At 42.6% G+C, this 18,491-nt stretch overlaps 1 protein-coding gene across 1 annotated transcript in view; it reads left to right on the top strand.

Moving 5' to 3' along the window:
- The window catches only part of EGFLAM (EGF like, fibronectin type III and laminin G domains), a 179,489-nt gene that overhangs the window by 36,243 nt on the left and 124,755 nt on the right, over positions 1–18,491 (top strand). The window contains exons 2-4 of the mRNA XM_082623155.1: positions 13,458–13,567; positions 14,753–14,836; positions 18,093–18,119. Coding sequence (XP_082479281.1) covers positions 13,458–13,567; positions 14,753–14,836; positions 18,093–18,119 — 221 coding nt within the window. The remainder of the gene's footprint in view (positions 1–13,457; positions 13,568–14,752; positions 14,837–18,092; positions 18,120–18,491) is intronic.

Raw genomic sequence — 18,491 nt, 5'->3', positions numbered from 1 at the left:
AATTCAGGTTTGTAGCTAATTTGGGGATGTTAGTACAGTTTGACAGGAGGCTGAACTAAGGTCATGGCAGTAGCACTAGAAGGAAGATGTGGATTTATTCAGTCAGTCATTTAGTCAATCAGCAAATATTTCTGTAATTCCTATTATGTTCTAGAGACTACTATAGGTGCCAAGGATAAAGGATGATCACAAAAGGCCTGGCCCTCATGGAGCTTACATTCTATGGTCTACTGGGGACAGCATGGTGGGTGGTGTTGTATCTGGAACATAAGAGAGAGGGAGGAGTTAAAGATGCTCCCAGATTTTTGGATTGTGGAGAACATGGGAGAGGAGATTTGGAGACTGAAGTTGGTTTTAATCTAGAACATTTGGAGTTTGAGGTGTCTGTGAGCCATCAAGGCTGAGATGCTTAGTTAGATATGCAGGGCTTACTTGGAAAGATACACTGGGCAGGTGCTTGGAGATACTGTGGGAATGGATGAGACCACCTGGAAGAATGGGACTCCCAGTAGGGCTCAGCCAGGGGCAGGTGTACATCAGGACCACCTGGGGAGCTTCTTCAGACTCTGTGCATCAGTGTCCTTGACCCAGACATTCAGATATTTTGAAATACCCCATATGGGCATCCTCCCTAAACTACCACCATTGAGATGTCCTCTAAGGGGAATGCGATTACACTGAAGCAACAAAGAGGGTTGAGAATTACTGGTACAATCTGCGAGGAGGCCAGCGTCCAACTGACAGCCTCTACATCTTTGTGAAATTTGGAGGTACATGCCAGAAGCTCCAAAGCTGCTGACTAGGGACTGAACAAATCAAGGCTTTAGTGTCAGTTTTTCACTAGCTACTGAGATCTCACACGGCACTTAGCTGCTCTGAGTTTTAATTTCCCCATCACTAAAATCGGGGTAGGCCAAACCAGTGGTTCTCACCCTGTGGTTTAGGAACTAGCAGCACCAGTATCCCCTGGGAACATGTTAGAAATGCAAATTCTTGGGCCCCATCCCTTACCTCCTTAATCAGAAATTCCAGGTGGGGCCAGCAATCTGTTCCTCCAGCCTGTCAGGTGATTCGGATGCTCCCAAAAGTCAGAGAACCACTGAATGAGATGAATTTGGAACTCCCTTCTAGCTTAAAATCTTCTGCTCTATACTCTTTTTTTTTTTTTTTTTTTTTGCGGTATGCGGGCCTCTCACTGTTGTGGCCTCTCCCATTGCGGAGCACAGGCTCTGGATGCGCAGGCTCAGCGGCCATGGCTCACGGGCCCAGCTGCTCCGCGACATGTGGGATCTTCCCGGACCGGGGCATGAACCCGCGTCCCCTGCATCGGCAGGAGGACTCTCAACCACTGCGCCACCAGGGAAGCCCTTCTGCTCTATACTCTTGTCCAGATGCTTTTGTCAAGTTTCACAGTCTAAGTCTCTTTGTCCCTCTCCCGTGTTAAATGATCTTAGCATTTAATCGCTGTTAATAATGAATCATTGTAAAATGATTTAAATGATTTCTGCTTGTGGTGGGGAGGATGCGCATGTGTGCATGTGTATGCCTATGTGTGCATGCGTGTGCGCGTGTGTGTGGCAACAGGAGGCTGGCGAGTGGAGACTCAGCCTTCCTGCTTGCTTTTTCGGATGATGTGGTCAAAGTGAGCCTGCACCAGTGAAAGCAAAGTGTCACAAGGTGTGGTCGCCCACAGTAGGCACTCAGAGGCTGGTTTTGGCCTTAACCCCCTCTAACACACCTGGAGTTAGGGGAGCGCGGGGCCTCGAAGTTGTTACTAACTGTTACTCCAGTAGGTGGCCAGCTCTCTGGTGCTACCACTGTCTCCAGCATCCTTCTCCATTTCTGGCACGTGTGCTTTGTTTGGCTTGCTGACTGATACCCGGAAACTGCTGTTAGAGGCTCTCAGCTAGATTTCCCTTTGCTGGAAGTCCACAGATGGGCCGGAAGGACTCCTCAGCAAGATCCCCTCACAACCCAGCTGAGCCCAGTTTATGAAGCTGCATGATGCTCGAGCTGGGCCTGCCCCTAATGCGAGTGCATCCAGAGCAAGAGTTCAAATGGACACCTACATACCACCTGTCAAAACTTACAATTCATTCACAAAATAAACAGTTAGATGCAAGATTTTCTCTCCTTCTGCCTTGACAAATATACTTTCATAATGACCTGGAAGACCAGGTTCAAATTTAGATTTCTCAGCCTCCTTGAATTTCCACTTTGAAAGAGCCAGTGTGGACAGGACTGGTCCCTGAGGCCCGGTCTGCTGCTCTGCTTGCTCCGCCCCTCCCTGGAGGCTGCGCCTGTGCACACACGTGGACACCGCAACCAACAGCCCAGCTCCATCCACTGGCCGTCCTGGCAAACAGCGACCCACTGGCCACCCCATCACTGAGGGTGCGCACACCGACAGCACAGGTCCCCCTCAGAAGGACAGACCCGGGGAAGAGGCCACTGAGGACCAGGACGCAGGCTCAGGACTAGCCGGGCAGGGAACCCAGCATCTTGTGTGCTCAGGGAGTGGTCCACAAGCGGAGGGGCCCCAGGCTCTTCTAGGCATGTCCTCCTGGCCTGGGACACACACTCCAGCCAAGGGGCATGGTGTGGCCAAAGGAGGATCCAAACTGGGTCTTCTAAACCAGGGCCCACGTTTGTCTGGGTCTAATTGTGCCAGGAACCTCTCTGAGTGATTCTCTTCCCTGTCACCTTTAGTGTTCTGTGGATGCTTCCCCATGTGCTATTCAGGGAAGTATGAATGTCAGAGTAGGAGGGACATTAGAAATCATAGAATCCAGCCCATTGGTTAGCAGACGAGTAAATCGGGGCACTGCGCAAGGGTGGATTACATTCTGGAAAGATGCATTGCTCCCTGGAATTGTACTCTGGAGTGGTGGATTGCGGAATTACATGCTGGAACGGTGGATTTCAGAGGGAAGTATGATTGTGAGGTGAACCATAAACCCCCCACTAAAAGAAGCTGGGAGGGCTCTAGAAGACATTTCATGCTGCCCCTCAGTGTCTGAGAATTTCCTGAATCCCTAGGTCACTAGAACAAATACTGTTCTGTGTCTTAAACCCACATTTTTACTACTGCCTTGAAGGCATCACCTTGAAAGTGGCTCTAGTGGCAGATTCTGGTTACATTTTCATAGTGCTGCTTTAGTAACATTAGTTGGAGCAAGCTTCAAAAAGATGGAAATAAGGTTTTTTTCCTATTCAGAATTTCCTGATTATTTTTAGTTAGTCTGGGCATTTTCCATTGCATCAGTGAATATAACTCTGTTCATTCCATGAAAATCAAATAGCTAAAAAGCGAGCAATGTATTTCTGTCGCAGATGACATTTTTGTTTGCATTTTGGAGTGTTTTTATGAATTGGATTACAAAACTAATTGAATCGGAGATGAATTTTACACAGGAAGTTGAAGTATTTTATGAAATAAAATTACCATAAGAAATCGACTTAATCATTCAGAAGTTTCTAATGCAAAAACATGGTTTTGAAAGCCCTCCAAAGAAGAAAGCCCAAGAATACAGCTCCCTCATGGCAAAGAAACGCACTTTTTATTTATTTATCTCTTAAGAAGTATGGCTTTTAGCTTATAAGAACACAGCTTCAGGATAGATTGTATAAATGCATTATACTAGTTTTAAATGCTACAGTTCTTCAAAACTAGTTTTTTATTGCATAATATATAATCCAACATTCTAACCATAGTTGCTTAAATATGAGTTATTTTTGTATTTAACTGCTTAAATCTTGTTTAGTCCACACGTAAGTGGCCTACCATTTTAATTTTTTTTAATGTTGAGGAAGCACTAATACATTTTTATATCATAATAGATAAAAATCCCAGAAGACCTCAGTGTTATAACTATTATCAACATTTTTTTGCTTCCTTAAGAGTTTTTAGAGAGAGTAACTTGGGCTCGACTTGCCCTGTCAAATGACTGGACTTTCTCCTGATGACTCAGAGGTTGTAGAGATGTGAGGAAAGTCTCTTTAGTTTCACTCCTAATCTTTCATTCCCTAGCTGGAAGAGAGTGAGAGAACTAGTTTGCTTGGTTCATTCCGGTTGGGACTACACTCCGATGTCTCTTTATCTCCAAAGCTGATACCAGGCCAAGCCTCAAGACTTCCCAGCTGGTTTCTCTGGCCTTTCCAGGTCTGCCACTGCCTGTCTGGAATCTATCTCCAGCTCAGAGGGGCCCTACTGGGTGGTTTACTCCTGCCTTCAGCTTGCCTGCTCTATAGATACTCCAATAATCATACAAGGTCTGTATAAATATTGTGCTTGCCCTACAAATACAGCTTCAGACGGCCCCCAGCTGGAGACCTGCCTTTCCTTCAAGGACACCCCAGACAAACTCACAAAGAGAAAAATGCTGTGCTCACGATGCAAATATGCCTTAAGACAAGGCCTCTGATGCTTCCTTCCAACCAGACGGCCCTTCACACGCCCCTCCTACTCATACGATTTAGTTACCGATCCTATGGCCTTCAACTGCTTTGCTGAAAAAAGTTACATTTAGTTTACTAACACACATTCTTCTGAGGAGGGCGCAGGCTGAGGGAACTGTGGGAGGGAAACTATATCCCTTAGAATTTGGAAAGGCCAGAGAAACCTTGGGAGAAGTCTTGACAAATGGCAAATAAGTTCCATTGTGAGCACAGCTCTGAACAGTTGGTGGTGCTGCTCCAGGCACTGGGTTGAGGAGGATTCTGAGGCCTCCATGAATAGGAGAGAATGAACTTCCACGTGATCAGTTTGATGCCGAGGGTGACTTCCAGGTTTCTGGACGTCATGGTGGATGATGATACCACTTACCAGAACAGGGATTACTGGAGGGGCTCAGGTTAAAGAGAAAGATGATGAATTCACTTTTGATCTGTTGAATTTGAGAGGCCTGTGTGACATCTGGGTCCACTTGGCAGTTGGGTACATAGACCTGCCCTCTGGAAGAGAGGGCTGGGCTGGGGAAATGGAATGGGGGGGGGAGCCCACCAGCATATATGTGGTAATGACTGGCAGGGATGAGAGCACCCAGGAAGAGAGTGTAGTGGAGCTGAGAGGAGGGTGTTCGACAGAATCACCAAGAACACAAACTTTAAGGGGTTGAGAGAAGAAGATCATCTCTTCTCTGTTACTACTCACTGTCTCTATCTCCTGCTCCGTTGATAAGATCTTACATCAGTAGACTCTAGACCTCAGTTTCTTCATCTGTAAAGTGGGAATAATGTCTCCTTCCTCTATCCCATACTCTTATGAGGATCAGTTGATTTCTGGTGACACGTTGTAGGTTGAACAAACATATTTACTACTGGTCCCTGAAAAACCCCACTAAAATGCTTGTCAGCTGGGGCAAAGAGCATTAACCAGCAGGACAAAAGGATCAGCAGATGGCAGTGATGAAATTTTGGAAACTGAAATGCCCATGGACAAGTGGCAATGTATTTAGAAACCAAAGAATGGTGGTTGCTAAGCCAGCAGTGAGGGGAAGATCAGAAGCTGGCTAATACTTGAATAGTGCTTTAAAATACACAAAAGTTTTCTTCTCTCTCTCTCTCATTCTCTCTCTCTTTTTTCTCAGATCTCTTTTTCTCTTTAAAGGAATAAATGTTCAAGTAGAAAAGGTACTGATACATTGTATGAATAAACCAGTTTATCCCTTCCTTTACCAGTGGACAATTAAGTTATTTCCAGTAAAAATATTAAATAAGAAATGTGCAGATAAAATCAGAGTACACAAACTCACATGGGGATAGGACATGTAACACCAAATGGTTGTTACCTCTGGAAGAGAGGAATGGAGAATGGCGTTTCAGCTATATTTTATCCTGTCCCCCAACATACATTTATTTATTTATTTATTTATTTATTTATTTCCAGCTTTATTGAGATATAATTGACATATAACATTGTGTAAGTTTAAGGTGTACAATGTGGTGATTTGATACATAGAGAGAGAAATGATTACCACAGTAAGGTTAGTTGACACATCCATCACTCACATAGTTAGCATTTGTGTGTGTGTGTGGTGAGAACATTTAAAATTTACTGTCTTAGCAACTTCCAAGTACTATTAACTATAGTCATCTTGCTCTACCTTAGATCTCCAGAACTTACTTATTCAATTTATATCTGAAACTTTGTATGCTTTGACCACCTTCACCCACTCTCCCTGCACCCCCCGTACCTTTTCACCTTCTCCCACCTCTGGCAACCACCAATCTACTCTCTGTTTTTATTATGTTTGGCTTTTTTTGTATTTCACATATAAGTGATATAATACGGTATTTGATTTTCTCTGTCTGACTTATTTCACTTAGTATAATGCCCTTAAGTTTCACCCATGTCATCACAAATGGCAGGATTTCCTTTTTTATGGTTGAATAATATTCCATTGTATGTATGTGTGTATATATCTATATCTACCACATATTCTTTATTCATCCATCAATGGACACTTAGTTGTTTCCACATCTTGGCTATTGTTAATAGTGCTGCAATGAACATGGGAGTACAGATATCTCTTTGAGATCCTGTTTTCATTTCCTTCAGATAAAGATAACTGCCCAGAAGTGGGATAGCTGGATCACATAGTAGTTCTATTTTTAATTATTTGAGTAACCTCCAGACTGTTCTCCATAGTGGCTGTACCAATTAACATTCCCACCAAAAGTGCACAAAGTTTCCCTTTTCTCCACATCCTTGCCAATCCTTGTTATTTCTTGTCTTTTTGATAGTAGCCATTCTCGCAGGTGTGAGGTGATATTTCCTTGTGCTTTTGATTTGCGTTTCCCTGATTTGTGATGTTGAGCACCTTTTCATATATCCGTTGGCTATTTATTTGTACATCTTCTTTGGAAAGATGTCTATTCATGTTCTTTGTCCTTTTCTTTTTTTTTTTCTTTTTTTTTGTGGTACACGGGCCTCTCACTGCTGTGGCCTCTCCCGTTGCGGAACACAGGCTCTGGACGTGCAGGCCCAGCGGCCACGGCCCATGGGCCCAGCCGCTCCGTGGCACGTGGGATCCTCCCGGATCGGGGCACGAACCCGCGTCCCCCACATCGGCAGGTGGACTCCCAACCACTGCACCACCAGGGAAGCCCCTTTGTCCATTTTTTAATCATATTATTTGGTTTTTTGCTGTTGAGTTGTATGAGTTCCTTATATACTGTGGATATTAACCTCTTATCAAATATATGGTTTGCAAAAGTTTTGTCCTATTTTGTTTCTTTTTAAAAAAGATTTGAAAATTCAAATAATAATAATAATAATAACATTACATGTTAATTATTTTTAGAAAGGGAAAAGAAAATCTTCCAATCAGTATTCAAGGATACCTGAATGAATATACTATAAAGGCAGCATGCTCAGAGCACTGGCTTCCTGACCCGCTCTAGTTTAGAATCTTCATGAAGCTGTGAGGCCAAGACCATGGTCATGACCCCATCTCTCCTCCCCTACACATCGTGAGATCTGGCTGGGCCAGCCTCTAGGCCTTCCTGTCCTGTGAGGCCCCGTGTTGATGCCCCCTTGGACACACTTACATCCAAAGGGACATAATTGTGAGATGTAATTTAGAATCAGAACTGTCTGAGAATTGAGGGCATAGGGAGCAAAAAATTGGGGGAAATACTGTTCTAGGTTATGGCCAGCCACCAAAGTAGGGCGGAGCAAGAGAGTGCCTGTTCTGTGTCCTTTATAATATCAGGTCCCCCCATTAGTGCTTCAGTCCCTGTTGATTGACAAATCTGTGTGGCATTGTTTTCGGCAGCAATAACCTCTTTCCTGGACACCTTCATTTTACTGTGATAGTTGACTTGTGATACGGGCATATTATTTTATGCAGGTACATTACCTTTGGTTAAGAGCTAGTAAATCTGCTTCATTAATTACAAACTATTTTTAATCTTACTGTTAGATTGAGAGACAGACAACAAACATGAGACAATGCAGCCTCCCCTAAACCGACTGGTATAAACTAGTACAAACGCTTCATGAAGCGTTATTTTGTAGATTTCCTTTCGTTCTGAAGGAGCCTGGTCATACTGGCGCCCATGCAACATTTGGTCTTTGAATATAAAAATACTTTTCCAGGTAATTTTTTCAAATTATGAAAAACAATATAATAACATTCTGTAAAGCTTACTAAATAGAAGAAAACAGGAAAAAAATCATCCTTAATCTCAACTACCTTAATGTAACAATTAGCCTTTTACTCTTGGCTTCTAGTTATTTTACAAATGCGTATTTCGTATGACTCTAATAACAATATTGACGGTAATTAGGTATACTTTTTATTTAACACTACATCCTAATTGTTGCTACAGAGTGATACAAGCCTCATTCTTAAAACAAGCTTTTAATTTTGAAATTTATTTAGATTTATAGAGAGTTGCAAAAATAATAGAATTCCTGTCTTTTACCCAGTTTCTCCTCATGTTAACATATTATATAACCGTGGTACATTTGTCGAATCTAAAAAATTAACTGGTGCTAGTACCAACTAGTAATAGTACAATATTATCAAATAAACTACTGACTATTTGGATTTCACTCATTTTCCCACTATGTCCTTTCCCTGTTCCAGATCCTAAGAAACCATAACGTGTTTAGTCAAATTTCATTTCTGATGTTTGTATAACAGTCCATCTTGGTAATGTACTATTATTGGCTTGACTTTTGCCCTGTTTCTAAATATTTAGATTGTTTATGGTCTTTCCATAACACAAGTGATCCTCTGAAGAACATCTTCATGCGAGCAGCCTTCTCTTCTTTTAAGATTCTTTCCTCACGACAGACTGTAATCCCACCTCAGAGAGTCCAAGGGAAGGAACATACTTGTGGCTCTGGATATTGCTGCATTTTGCCAAATTGTCTTCCAAAATGCCTGCACTCATTTACTCTGCCATAAGTAATTTTTTGAGACTAGCACATTTATGTACTCTTGTCAGCATTAGTTACTATCACTTAAACATTTTTGGCTAATTTAATAGATGAAAATGACATCTCAATTTTAAGAAGTTGTATTTATTTGATAACTAGCAAATTTGAATATTTTGCTATGTGTATTTATCAGCTATATTTTCTCTTATGGGAGTTGTCTTTTCATATTTTATTTATTAGAGCCTGAGTATGTTTTTTCTCAGTATGTATGAGTTTTATAATAAAGGGATCCCTTAGCCTGCATTTTGCTGCAATTATTTACCTTTTGATCTGTTGTTTTTATTTTTTCTTTTGTAATCTTTGAAGAGCATAATGAAGTTTTATGACGTGGATCCATCACTTTTGATTTATTTTCTTTAGCACTTTTAAGCTTAGAAAGGTTTATCTTCAAAAAAATTGTATCTGATTTTAAAATTCAATTCTTTTCCATAATTTGATTTCCCATTTTTAACCATTTGATTCATCTGAGATAGTTTTGGTGTTTCGCCCAAATGTCTGAGCTGGCTACCTCTCACTCACCAGCTGCCGATGACCACACCTCCTACATCAGCAGCAGTCAAAGCTGCCTTTGTGATCCTAGATGAGTAGATGACACGCACCCCTCCCCTGCGTTGCCCAAGCCAGAATCCTTGGAGCTTTCATAACTCTCATTCATCACCCCACCCACATCTACTCAACCATGGTGCTCTGTTATGTGGTGCTTCCCCCGACTCTTTGAGGAAGAGTGTATACTGCTCCCTCTGCTTGGGACACTTCTCCATCCCCACTTTGTCGCATTCTTATTAGTCTGCCAGGTGGAGTCAGGTGTGTCCTTGCTATGTGCCACCAAAGTGCTCCATCCTTCCCTTTATGTTCCTCACACCCAACTGTAATGTCCTGCTAACTTGTTGGTGGTCCCCTGTGTCTCTTCATTATTAAGGTAGCCTCACCGAGTAAGCCAGTGCCTGATACATATAGGAGCTCGATAAATATATGTTAGGTGTGTGAAAGATTGAATAAATGAAAGAATATGCTGATAAAAATAGAAGTCATATCTAGCTGTGTTCCAGCAGGGCTTGATTTGAATACTTTCTTAGAGAATATGAACATAAAGGGGATAGTATATTAGAATTCAGGCTTTTCATGGTACCAGCATGTCATGGATACTGTGGATTGGTTGTTCAACAACATCCATTTTACCCTCCTTCTAGGCGTCATTACTGTAATGCAAAGGCTGGAGAAATAAAAGCATTTCCCAGACTGCCTTGCAGTCAATATTCTGGATGTAAATTAGGTCCCACCAGTTAGATGAACTCTTAGGACTTACAGAAGGCAGGAATGGGAGGAAGGCCACTTTCTGGCTGCTGTTTCTCCTGCCAAGCAAGGCCATCAAAACATAGCAACTCATCATTCCAAGGTTCACCACCATTTTTGTGTGTGTCTGGAGGCAATTGAAATGGTAAGAATGACAGGATCAAGTGTGAAGGCTGGGGTTTCTTGGTTTTGAATCACTACAATAGCGAATTAGCTAGTCATCATCTATCTACTTATTATCTCTCTCTCTTTCTCACCTATTTATTTACATATTTATAAAATAGAGCTAATGGAGACTCCTGAATTCTAGTCCCCTAGTCTTTCCACCAATTTTGTAACCATGTTTCTGCTTAAAATACCTAGAGAGTTTTCTGTTTTCTGTACTGAACAGATCCACAAAGGATACAAGGACTGGTTTCCCACTCACTGACCCAAGTAGCCCAACTCGATAAGTTGTAATTTTTCCTAAAATGAAGAGAGTAGTGCTATTCCTAGGACCTAGGATGAGATTGTGCTTACTGGTTATTCTGTGGTCTGTGAGGGTTCTGTAAATCATTTCCACTATCTTTTCCCCCATTCCCAGCTTCCTTTGAGATTTTGATAGCATAGACCTCAACTCAGCAATAAAACTGCCCAGTAATAAATAATTATACAGCTGGACCCAAATGTAAAACTACACAGGAAAAAGTATAGGTAAATGATTCAGATCTTTGAACATATTAAGAGCTCTTTTAAATCAGTGGGAAAAAGAAAAATAACCCAATTGAAAAATGTACAAAACACATGAAGGGAGGAAGAAAAATAGCCAAAGAAGATACTAAAATATTCCTCCTTCTTTCTTATCAAAGTAGCAACGATTTTAAAGTAATACTCAGATCTGGGGAACATGTGTTCCTTATACTGGGCATTCTCATACACCTCCATAAGCTTCTAAATTGGTTAATTTTCTAGATGTAAGTTTGGTTATATTTATAAAAATCTTTAAAACATTCATTCTCTGGATCAACAGTTTTCAGCCGGAGTCAATTTTGCCTGCCATGGGGCATTTGACAATGTCTGGAGATGTTTTCGGTTTCCACAGCTACAGTTGGTGGGTGCTACTAGCATCTAGTGGGCAGAGACCAGGGATGCATCTCAACATCACCCTACAATGCACAGGACAGCCCGCATGAAAAAATATACAGCCCGAAATGTCAGTAGAGTGGAGGTTGAGAAATTCTGTCTTAGACACAAAAACTCTGCTTTGAGAATTTACCCAAATGAAAAAATTGAATGTACTTCAAGATTCATTTATTAAATCCTTTTTGGAGAGCAACAGGTCAGTAGCTATTAAAAATTAAGATGTATATGCTCATAATTTTTAATAGATATCCATCCTAGAAATGCTCAGATTTTGTGCATGAAAAGGCACACACACAGATGTTCTTCTCAGCCTTATTTTTAACAGTGAAGTTCTGGAAACAACCTAAATGTCAATTACTGGAATAACAGTTAATGTCCGTGCATGCTCTGCATAGCAGAGTATTTGGCCATCCCACTGCCCACTACTCTTTTCCTATCATCCTGTCCTCCTTTGGGAAACTCCTGTACAGTGGATAGGCTTGGTGGAAGAACTATTTCCGGGACTCCATTCATCCTGTCCGTTTCCAGTTTGGAAACCAGAAAAAACTGATCTTTCCTCTCTGATCCTTTGGTCACATGACATGTTTGTTACATGACATAAGTTTGGCCAATCAGATGGGACTTTAAATCTTGAACCAAGGCAGAGCCAGAGAATAGTTGAAGATCAAATCCCTGAGTGGCAGCACTGGTGGCAGTGGTAGGTGTCTATGGCAGTTATTGCCAATTGATGACACTGAACCTCTGTTACTTGGTCCACCAGAAAGGCCTTCGATTTTGTTATTGAAAATATTGGTGGTGGAAGGCCCCAGCAGTAGCCCAGTAAATAGACACATTAGATCTCTGTGAATTGCAAACAAAGTATCCTAACTGATATGCTGGAGAATTATACACAGTCACTAAAAAGAAAGATCATCAGGATATATTAGTAAGTGGAAAATCAAACTGAAGAACACTCGTTCACTAAAGGAACGTTTATTGAGCTCTTCCATTTATTAGTCTCTGTGCTCTGAACAGGACATACCTAGTTGCTGCCCTCATGGAGCATTATTTAAAATAGCAAAATATCAGAAATAAATTGTGTCTAACAATAGTGGAATGAGATACACTATAAATTATGGCACATGCATTATATGGAAGAGCTAATAGCCATTAAAAATAAAAATAATTATTTTGATTAGTAAATACATACTATCAGTTTATATATATATATTAATATTTATATATATACACTATATATACTAAGTCAAATAAGAATATATATGAATATATATTGAATATGTATAATATGAATATATATGAATATTATATGTAATGAACACAATAAACAATTAAAATTATATATACATTATATAAATAAAAATATATATATGTTTGTATGTGTGTGTGTGTGTGTGTGTGTATATATATATATATATATATATATATATATATATATTTCAAAAAATTTCATGTAACCAAAAGGAGGTATACTGTATAAAAATGTTGGCAGGGCTCATTTCTGAATGATGGAATTTTTTGTTTTTGTTTTCTAAATTTTGAAATCTGCATATGTTGTTCCTATAAACATAAAATTTATTGTTGATAACCATAAAATTATTTAAGATAAGAATACAGTAAAACGTTTGAAATTTCCTAACCCCATTTTATACTAAACCACATTTTTGAAATATTCAGCAATAAGAATATACGAGCTATATAAACAGAATCTATATAACATATCTATAAAACATATATGTTACTGAGTAAACCAAAAAAATTCACTATCTTGCTTTAATACATTCCAAGCGCCTTGGTCTATGCTGCCCTGAATCTCCCTTTGCTGGTCCTCGAGGTATTAGGAGTTACAGAAGGGACTGTGGGCGATAGCTGGGCTGATTTCCCTCCCATTGCCGGTTTGGGAGGGGTCCATAGAGGTCTGGTGAAGTCAGCTGCCACAGGTGTGGCCTCCTGGAGAGATGTCTGAGTTTCTGGCCTGTGAAATCATCTTTAAGTATGCTCTCCATCTGTAAGCACACACTCTTATATCTCGTGTTAAGTGTCCTCAAGCTGGGATGCGTGGAGCTTTAACACCATCTCTTTTGCTTTGGGGCAGGCAAGGTGGGGCCGCCTCTTGATATCATGCTGGAGGCACTGAACTGTACAGCTTTCAGCGTCCAGTGGAAGATGCCAAGGCATCCTGGGAGCCCCATCATGGGGTATACTGTGAGTACCTGGCACGGGGATTTCTGTAGTGGGTGTGTTGGGGTAACTGTTCCTCCTTCCCATCTCCTGTATACGGCCTCCTGATACCAGCCTTCCCGTGTGGGGCTTCATTCTCCCTCCATGAAACCAGAGGAGATGTTTCCTTTTAAGGTCATTTGTAAGTGCCCTGAAATTCAGTTGGCTCTATTGAGTCCTTGCCCTGTTCAGGGATGGGAAAATATAAACTCAGTAGAAGACATGCTTCCTGATCTCCAATTGCCCACAGTTAAATTTGGAGACTAAAGCAGAAACATGGGAAATAATAAGGAGTCACTGTCCTATTTTGTCAATAGGACAAAATAATGTAAAATCTGAATGAAAGTGACCGGGTGGACAGGCAAAGTGGAGAAGGGAACAGAGAATGCATTCCTACCTCCGAGAGTTTACAAATTGACCCTTTTTCAGTTTACCAAAATGTTTTCTTTGAACAGTGTTTTCTAAAAATGAGTCAACTTTTAGAAGTTAGGATTGGGATTGACATATATCCACTAATATGTATAAAATGGATAAGTAATAAGAACCTTCTGTATACAAAAATAAATAAAATAAAATTCCAAAATTCCAAAAAAAAAAAAAAAAAGAAGTTAGGAGATTTCAGATAAATACCTGAAAGGCTGAAATCTCTGGGACTATCCAGAGAGCTGGCCACCCCAGGCTCACCTTCCTATGGGGCGCCAAGCCCGCTGGAGCTGAGCTGCCCACCGGGATGTAAACCCCCCATAAGACCCCAGACCCACCATTCCCTCCTGTCTCCCCTTCACCAAGGGAGAGAAGCCATGTATCATGACCCTTGTCCTGTTGTCCTCTTAAAGTAGAGAAATGGATTTCTAGACTCAGGTAGAATCAAAAGTGGGAAAATGAAAGATTACCTGAGAGAATCATGGTTTCAGGGAAAATACTAGGAGCTGGGTCCAGCCCTCTCCATTCCACTTTACTCCATGTCTTCCTCTGGGTCTCGGCAGGCTTAGGAGTTTGCAACTCTGGCCAGGTATGTCTGATGTTTGCTGACAAGGGACTAGTGTGAGAGAGGTGAGGCAGCGTGCCTCAGGACCCGCTGTGGTTGTGAGTACAGTTCGAACCACGGGCCCTTGGTCTGGTGGAGACGTGCTGGCCCCGCTCTCACCCGGATGTCTGCATCTTTTCCAGGTCTTTTACTCTGAGGTCGGCATAGATAAATCCCTGCAGGAGCGGTCCCACAGTGTGCCACTCGGCCTGGATACCCTGACCACGGTGAGTAGCTCCATCCTGGAAGCCTCCTAAAAGCACATCCCTGGTTGGCATTTCATTGATATTCAGAAGGATTTCTAATTTGGTGTGTATATGAATGTATAATAATAATAATAATAGCGACAACAACGAAAACTAATATTTGTATAGTCCTTTGGAATTTAGAACGTCTTCCGTGGCCATAAAGCCATCACGTGCATGTGTATCTCCAGAAAGGCAGCCATATGAGGAAAGCTTCCAGAAAGGCAGCTTCCATGCTGGACTCAGCCCACCCCATTTATCCTGCGGGAAAACAGCTATCTTACAGCTGGTTTTTTCCCCTTTTTTCTCCATAAAATTCAATTCTGATTTTTTTGAAATCCCAATAAAGCTTTATAAATAAATATGACACATTTGTATCTTCTCAACTCCCTGCAGACACAATGCAGAAGAAAATGATGTAATTGGAAATGTATATTCAAATGGTGCAAGTTGTTTATTTTTCTTCCCCAGCCGGCATCCTGTCCTTCCACTAACCAGTTGCTGGCTCTTCATCTCTTTCTTTTCTGTTTCCTGTCAAGGTCTCTTGGGGTGAATTTCTCTGCCTTAGGCACGTTCTGTTTTCTTTTCTTTCACTCGCCGCCTCCTTCCCCATTCTACTACAATTATTCTACAGGCTAGAGCCTTTCTAATTGCTCTACAAGGAGTTAGCATCAGTGCCCAGAATACTGTAGCTATAATGGTGGAGGAAGAGGTGGTGTTTGTAACTCCTATTTAGTAAATGCCTGCGGGGCGCAGCACCTAGAAACTTATTTGTCATCCGTGAATGAGTAGCTGTCACTTACTGAGAGTCTGTTACCTGCCAGGCACTCTCCCTCATGCTTTTACATTTGTTCTTCCATTTCATCTTTACAACTATCCTGTGACCGCATTTTCCTGACAAGGATGCTGAGACTCAGAGAGGTGAAGTAACGTCCTTCAAACCATACGTCAGGAAGTAACCGTTGACTGTAAACCTAGGGCAGACTGAATTCTGGGTCCTGCTCTGGCTATTTTTACCAAAGCTCTCATGACTCAAAAAAGAAGAGATGCACGTGTTCAGCTTATTTGTATTTTGCATGCTGCTTTTATTCTCAGACTTTTGCTTAAGTACCCCTCATTTGCCTCAGGAGCCCTCAGCCCCAGCCTCTGTGGTTTAGTCTATCCTGAGGTTGGGAGATCGGGTTGGCTGCACCTAGGCCACCACGGGTTGAGGTGCCATCTCCCCTTGACAACACTGGAACTTTCAACGAGCCCCTGGACCCCACCGTGGGACTGACATCATCCCTAGCGGTGTTCCCAGCTGCCCAGCCTCCTGTCCTGCAGTGAGTGTGGCTCACACACAGCCTGTGCAGAGAGGGCACGGTGCTGGTGACAGGGGTCCTGGACCCCGCATGGTGCCTCTGAAATCAAGATCCTGCCCCGTTACATGAAGCCGGGCCCGACACTCTGGCATTTCTGGGAAGTCCACTGCAGTGCCAACAGAAAGCAGAGGCCAGAAAGGGAGACAGGCACCCTCGGCTTCCAGACCTCCTTCCTCCACTTACAGGTTGGGTAACTTTGGCCAAAGCTACTTAAACTATCTAAACCTCAACTTTCTCCCATGAAAGGGGTGTAATACTTATACTGTTGTGAGTGGCAAATAAAATTGTGCATGTAAAAGCCTTTAGTAAAAAGTAAGAAGCCATATAGGTGTTAGTTGTTATTCCTGATGATCATTGCCTTTATGTTAAATATATTCTCTCCATTAACTACACCGAGGTGTTAGAATATGCTACCAAATTATAGCATTTGATAACCTTGCCGATTTCAACAAACTTGCACGGTTGCTACTCTCTACCCAGCACGACATAACACACGGTCGCTGTTCTTGGGCAGCTTTTGGTCTCATTGAGAAAACCACATTTACATTGATAAAACAATTAAAGAGCAACATGAGACCAGATGTCATTTACATGCCACTTACTAGACAGACTGAGGTTTTGAAGACGGAGAGATTAGTGTAGGAACAAGTGGTCAAGAGGTAAAAGTGGGGGCTGAGAATTGAAGCAGGGGCAGTTTCTGGAAAGGCAGAGGAGAGAGAGGGGCACTCAAGTCGAAAGGAATGGTTTGAACCGAGGGAATGAACACATATGTGTGGTACATGCTCGTGGGCTTGTGTGTTTGGGCAGAGGGGCAGGGGAGGTGCAGAATACAGAGAATGGAGAGAGGAAATGATGACTAGACATAAAGGCAGCAAGTCAGGAAGGGGGAGGGGAGCGGTCTGGTACAGCAGAGGGGGCTCTGGATTTAGATGACTTGCATTCAGATTCCTGTATGACGACACACCAGCTGGGTAACCTTACGGGGTCTCAGTTTCCTCATCGACAAAACAGGAACTGGAATAGGAGCTATATCACGGGTAGCGTATCTGTGGTTCCCAGCCTGTGTGCTTCAGGGCTCTGCAGCAAACTCACAGGGGTCTTGTGGAATATTTGAACTTTGCACGGGAAACAGCAACATCTGTGTAAACTACTACTACCAAATCTTTTGGGTATAACTATTGAATAAATGGAACTGTTAAGGATTTTTTCTGGATTAGAGGTGCTTTAAAAATAATACTGTGGGGGCTTCCCTGGTGGCGCAGTGGTTGGGAGTCCGCCTGCCGATGCAGGGGACACGGGTTTGTGCCCCGGTCCGGGAAGATTCCACATGCCGAGGAGCGGCTGGGCCCGTGAGCCATGGCTGCTGAGCCTGCGCATCCAGAGCCTGTGCTCCGCAATGGGAGAGGCCACAACAGTGAGAGGCCCGCGTACCGCAAAAAAAAAAAAAATACTGCGATACTAAAGGTGCCATGAACAGAGAAAGTTTGGGAACCTCTGTACTCCATCACATCATCCTGTAGCATCCTACAGACCTCAATCTGTCTAGTAAGTTGCATGTAAATGACATCTGGTCTCATGTTGCTCTCGAATTGTTTTATCAGTGTAAATGTGGTTTTCCCAATAAGACCAAAAGCTGCCCAAGAACAGCAGCTTTTAATGTTGTGGGCATTAAACAAGGTCATGGTCGTAGAACCCTCAGCACCGCACGCAGCACAGAATAAGAACTGAGTGAGGGTTCAAGAGAAACCACATTGCCAAGGTGTGTGTTCGCTGCCGTTGGCAGTACGTGGTGGAGGGGCAGCTACTCTACGGGTTCATTTTAGTTCCTGCAAGCTTTCCTTTCCTGTTCATATTGTTCTGTTTTTTCTCCTCTCCAGGGACGATTGGATCATCAGATGATTTTTGTAAGTATGCTTGCGAAAAGTTAAACCCTTGTCCCAACCCTGGATTCAGGGGGTCTCTTTTCATCAAAATGTTGATTTTTCTGCATCTCCCTCGCTGATGAAGGCCCACGGAGAGTGCTTGGTTCTAGTGGAAGCAGCAGTCGCGGAGCGTACCGGGTGAATTTTGAATCATTTAGAGAGAAACTGTTTGGTTTTTTTTTTGCGCCATGCGGGCCTCTCACTGTTGTGGCCTCTCCCGTTGCGGAGCACAGGCTCCGGACGTGCAGGCTCAGCGGCCATGGCTCACGGGTCCAGCCGCTCCGCGGCACGTGGGACCTTCCCGGACCGGGGCACGAACCCACGTCCCCTGCATCGGCAGGCGGACTCTCAACC

This window comes from Mesoplodon mirus (assembly GCF_964341445.2).
Source record: "Mesoplodon mirus genome assembly, chromosome: 5".
In the NCBI taxonomy this organism is placed as follows: Eukaryota; Metazoa; Chordata; class Mammalia; order Artiodactyla; family Ziphiidae; genus Mesoplodon; species Mesoplodon mirus.
The sequence above is the reverse complement of the archived record's forward strand: the minus strand, read 5'-3'. Positions and strand labels throughout refer to the sequence as shown.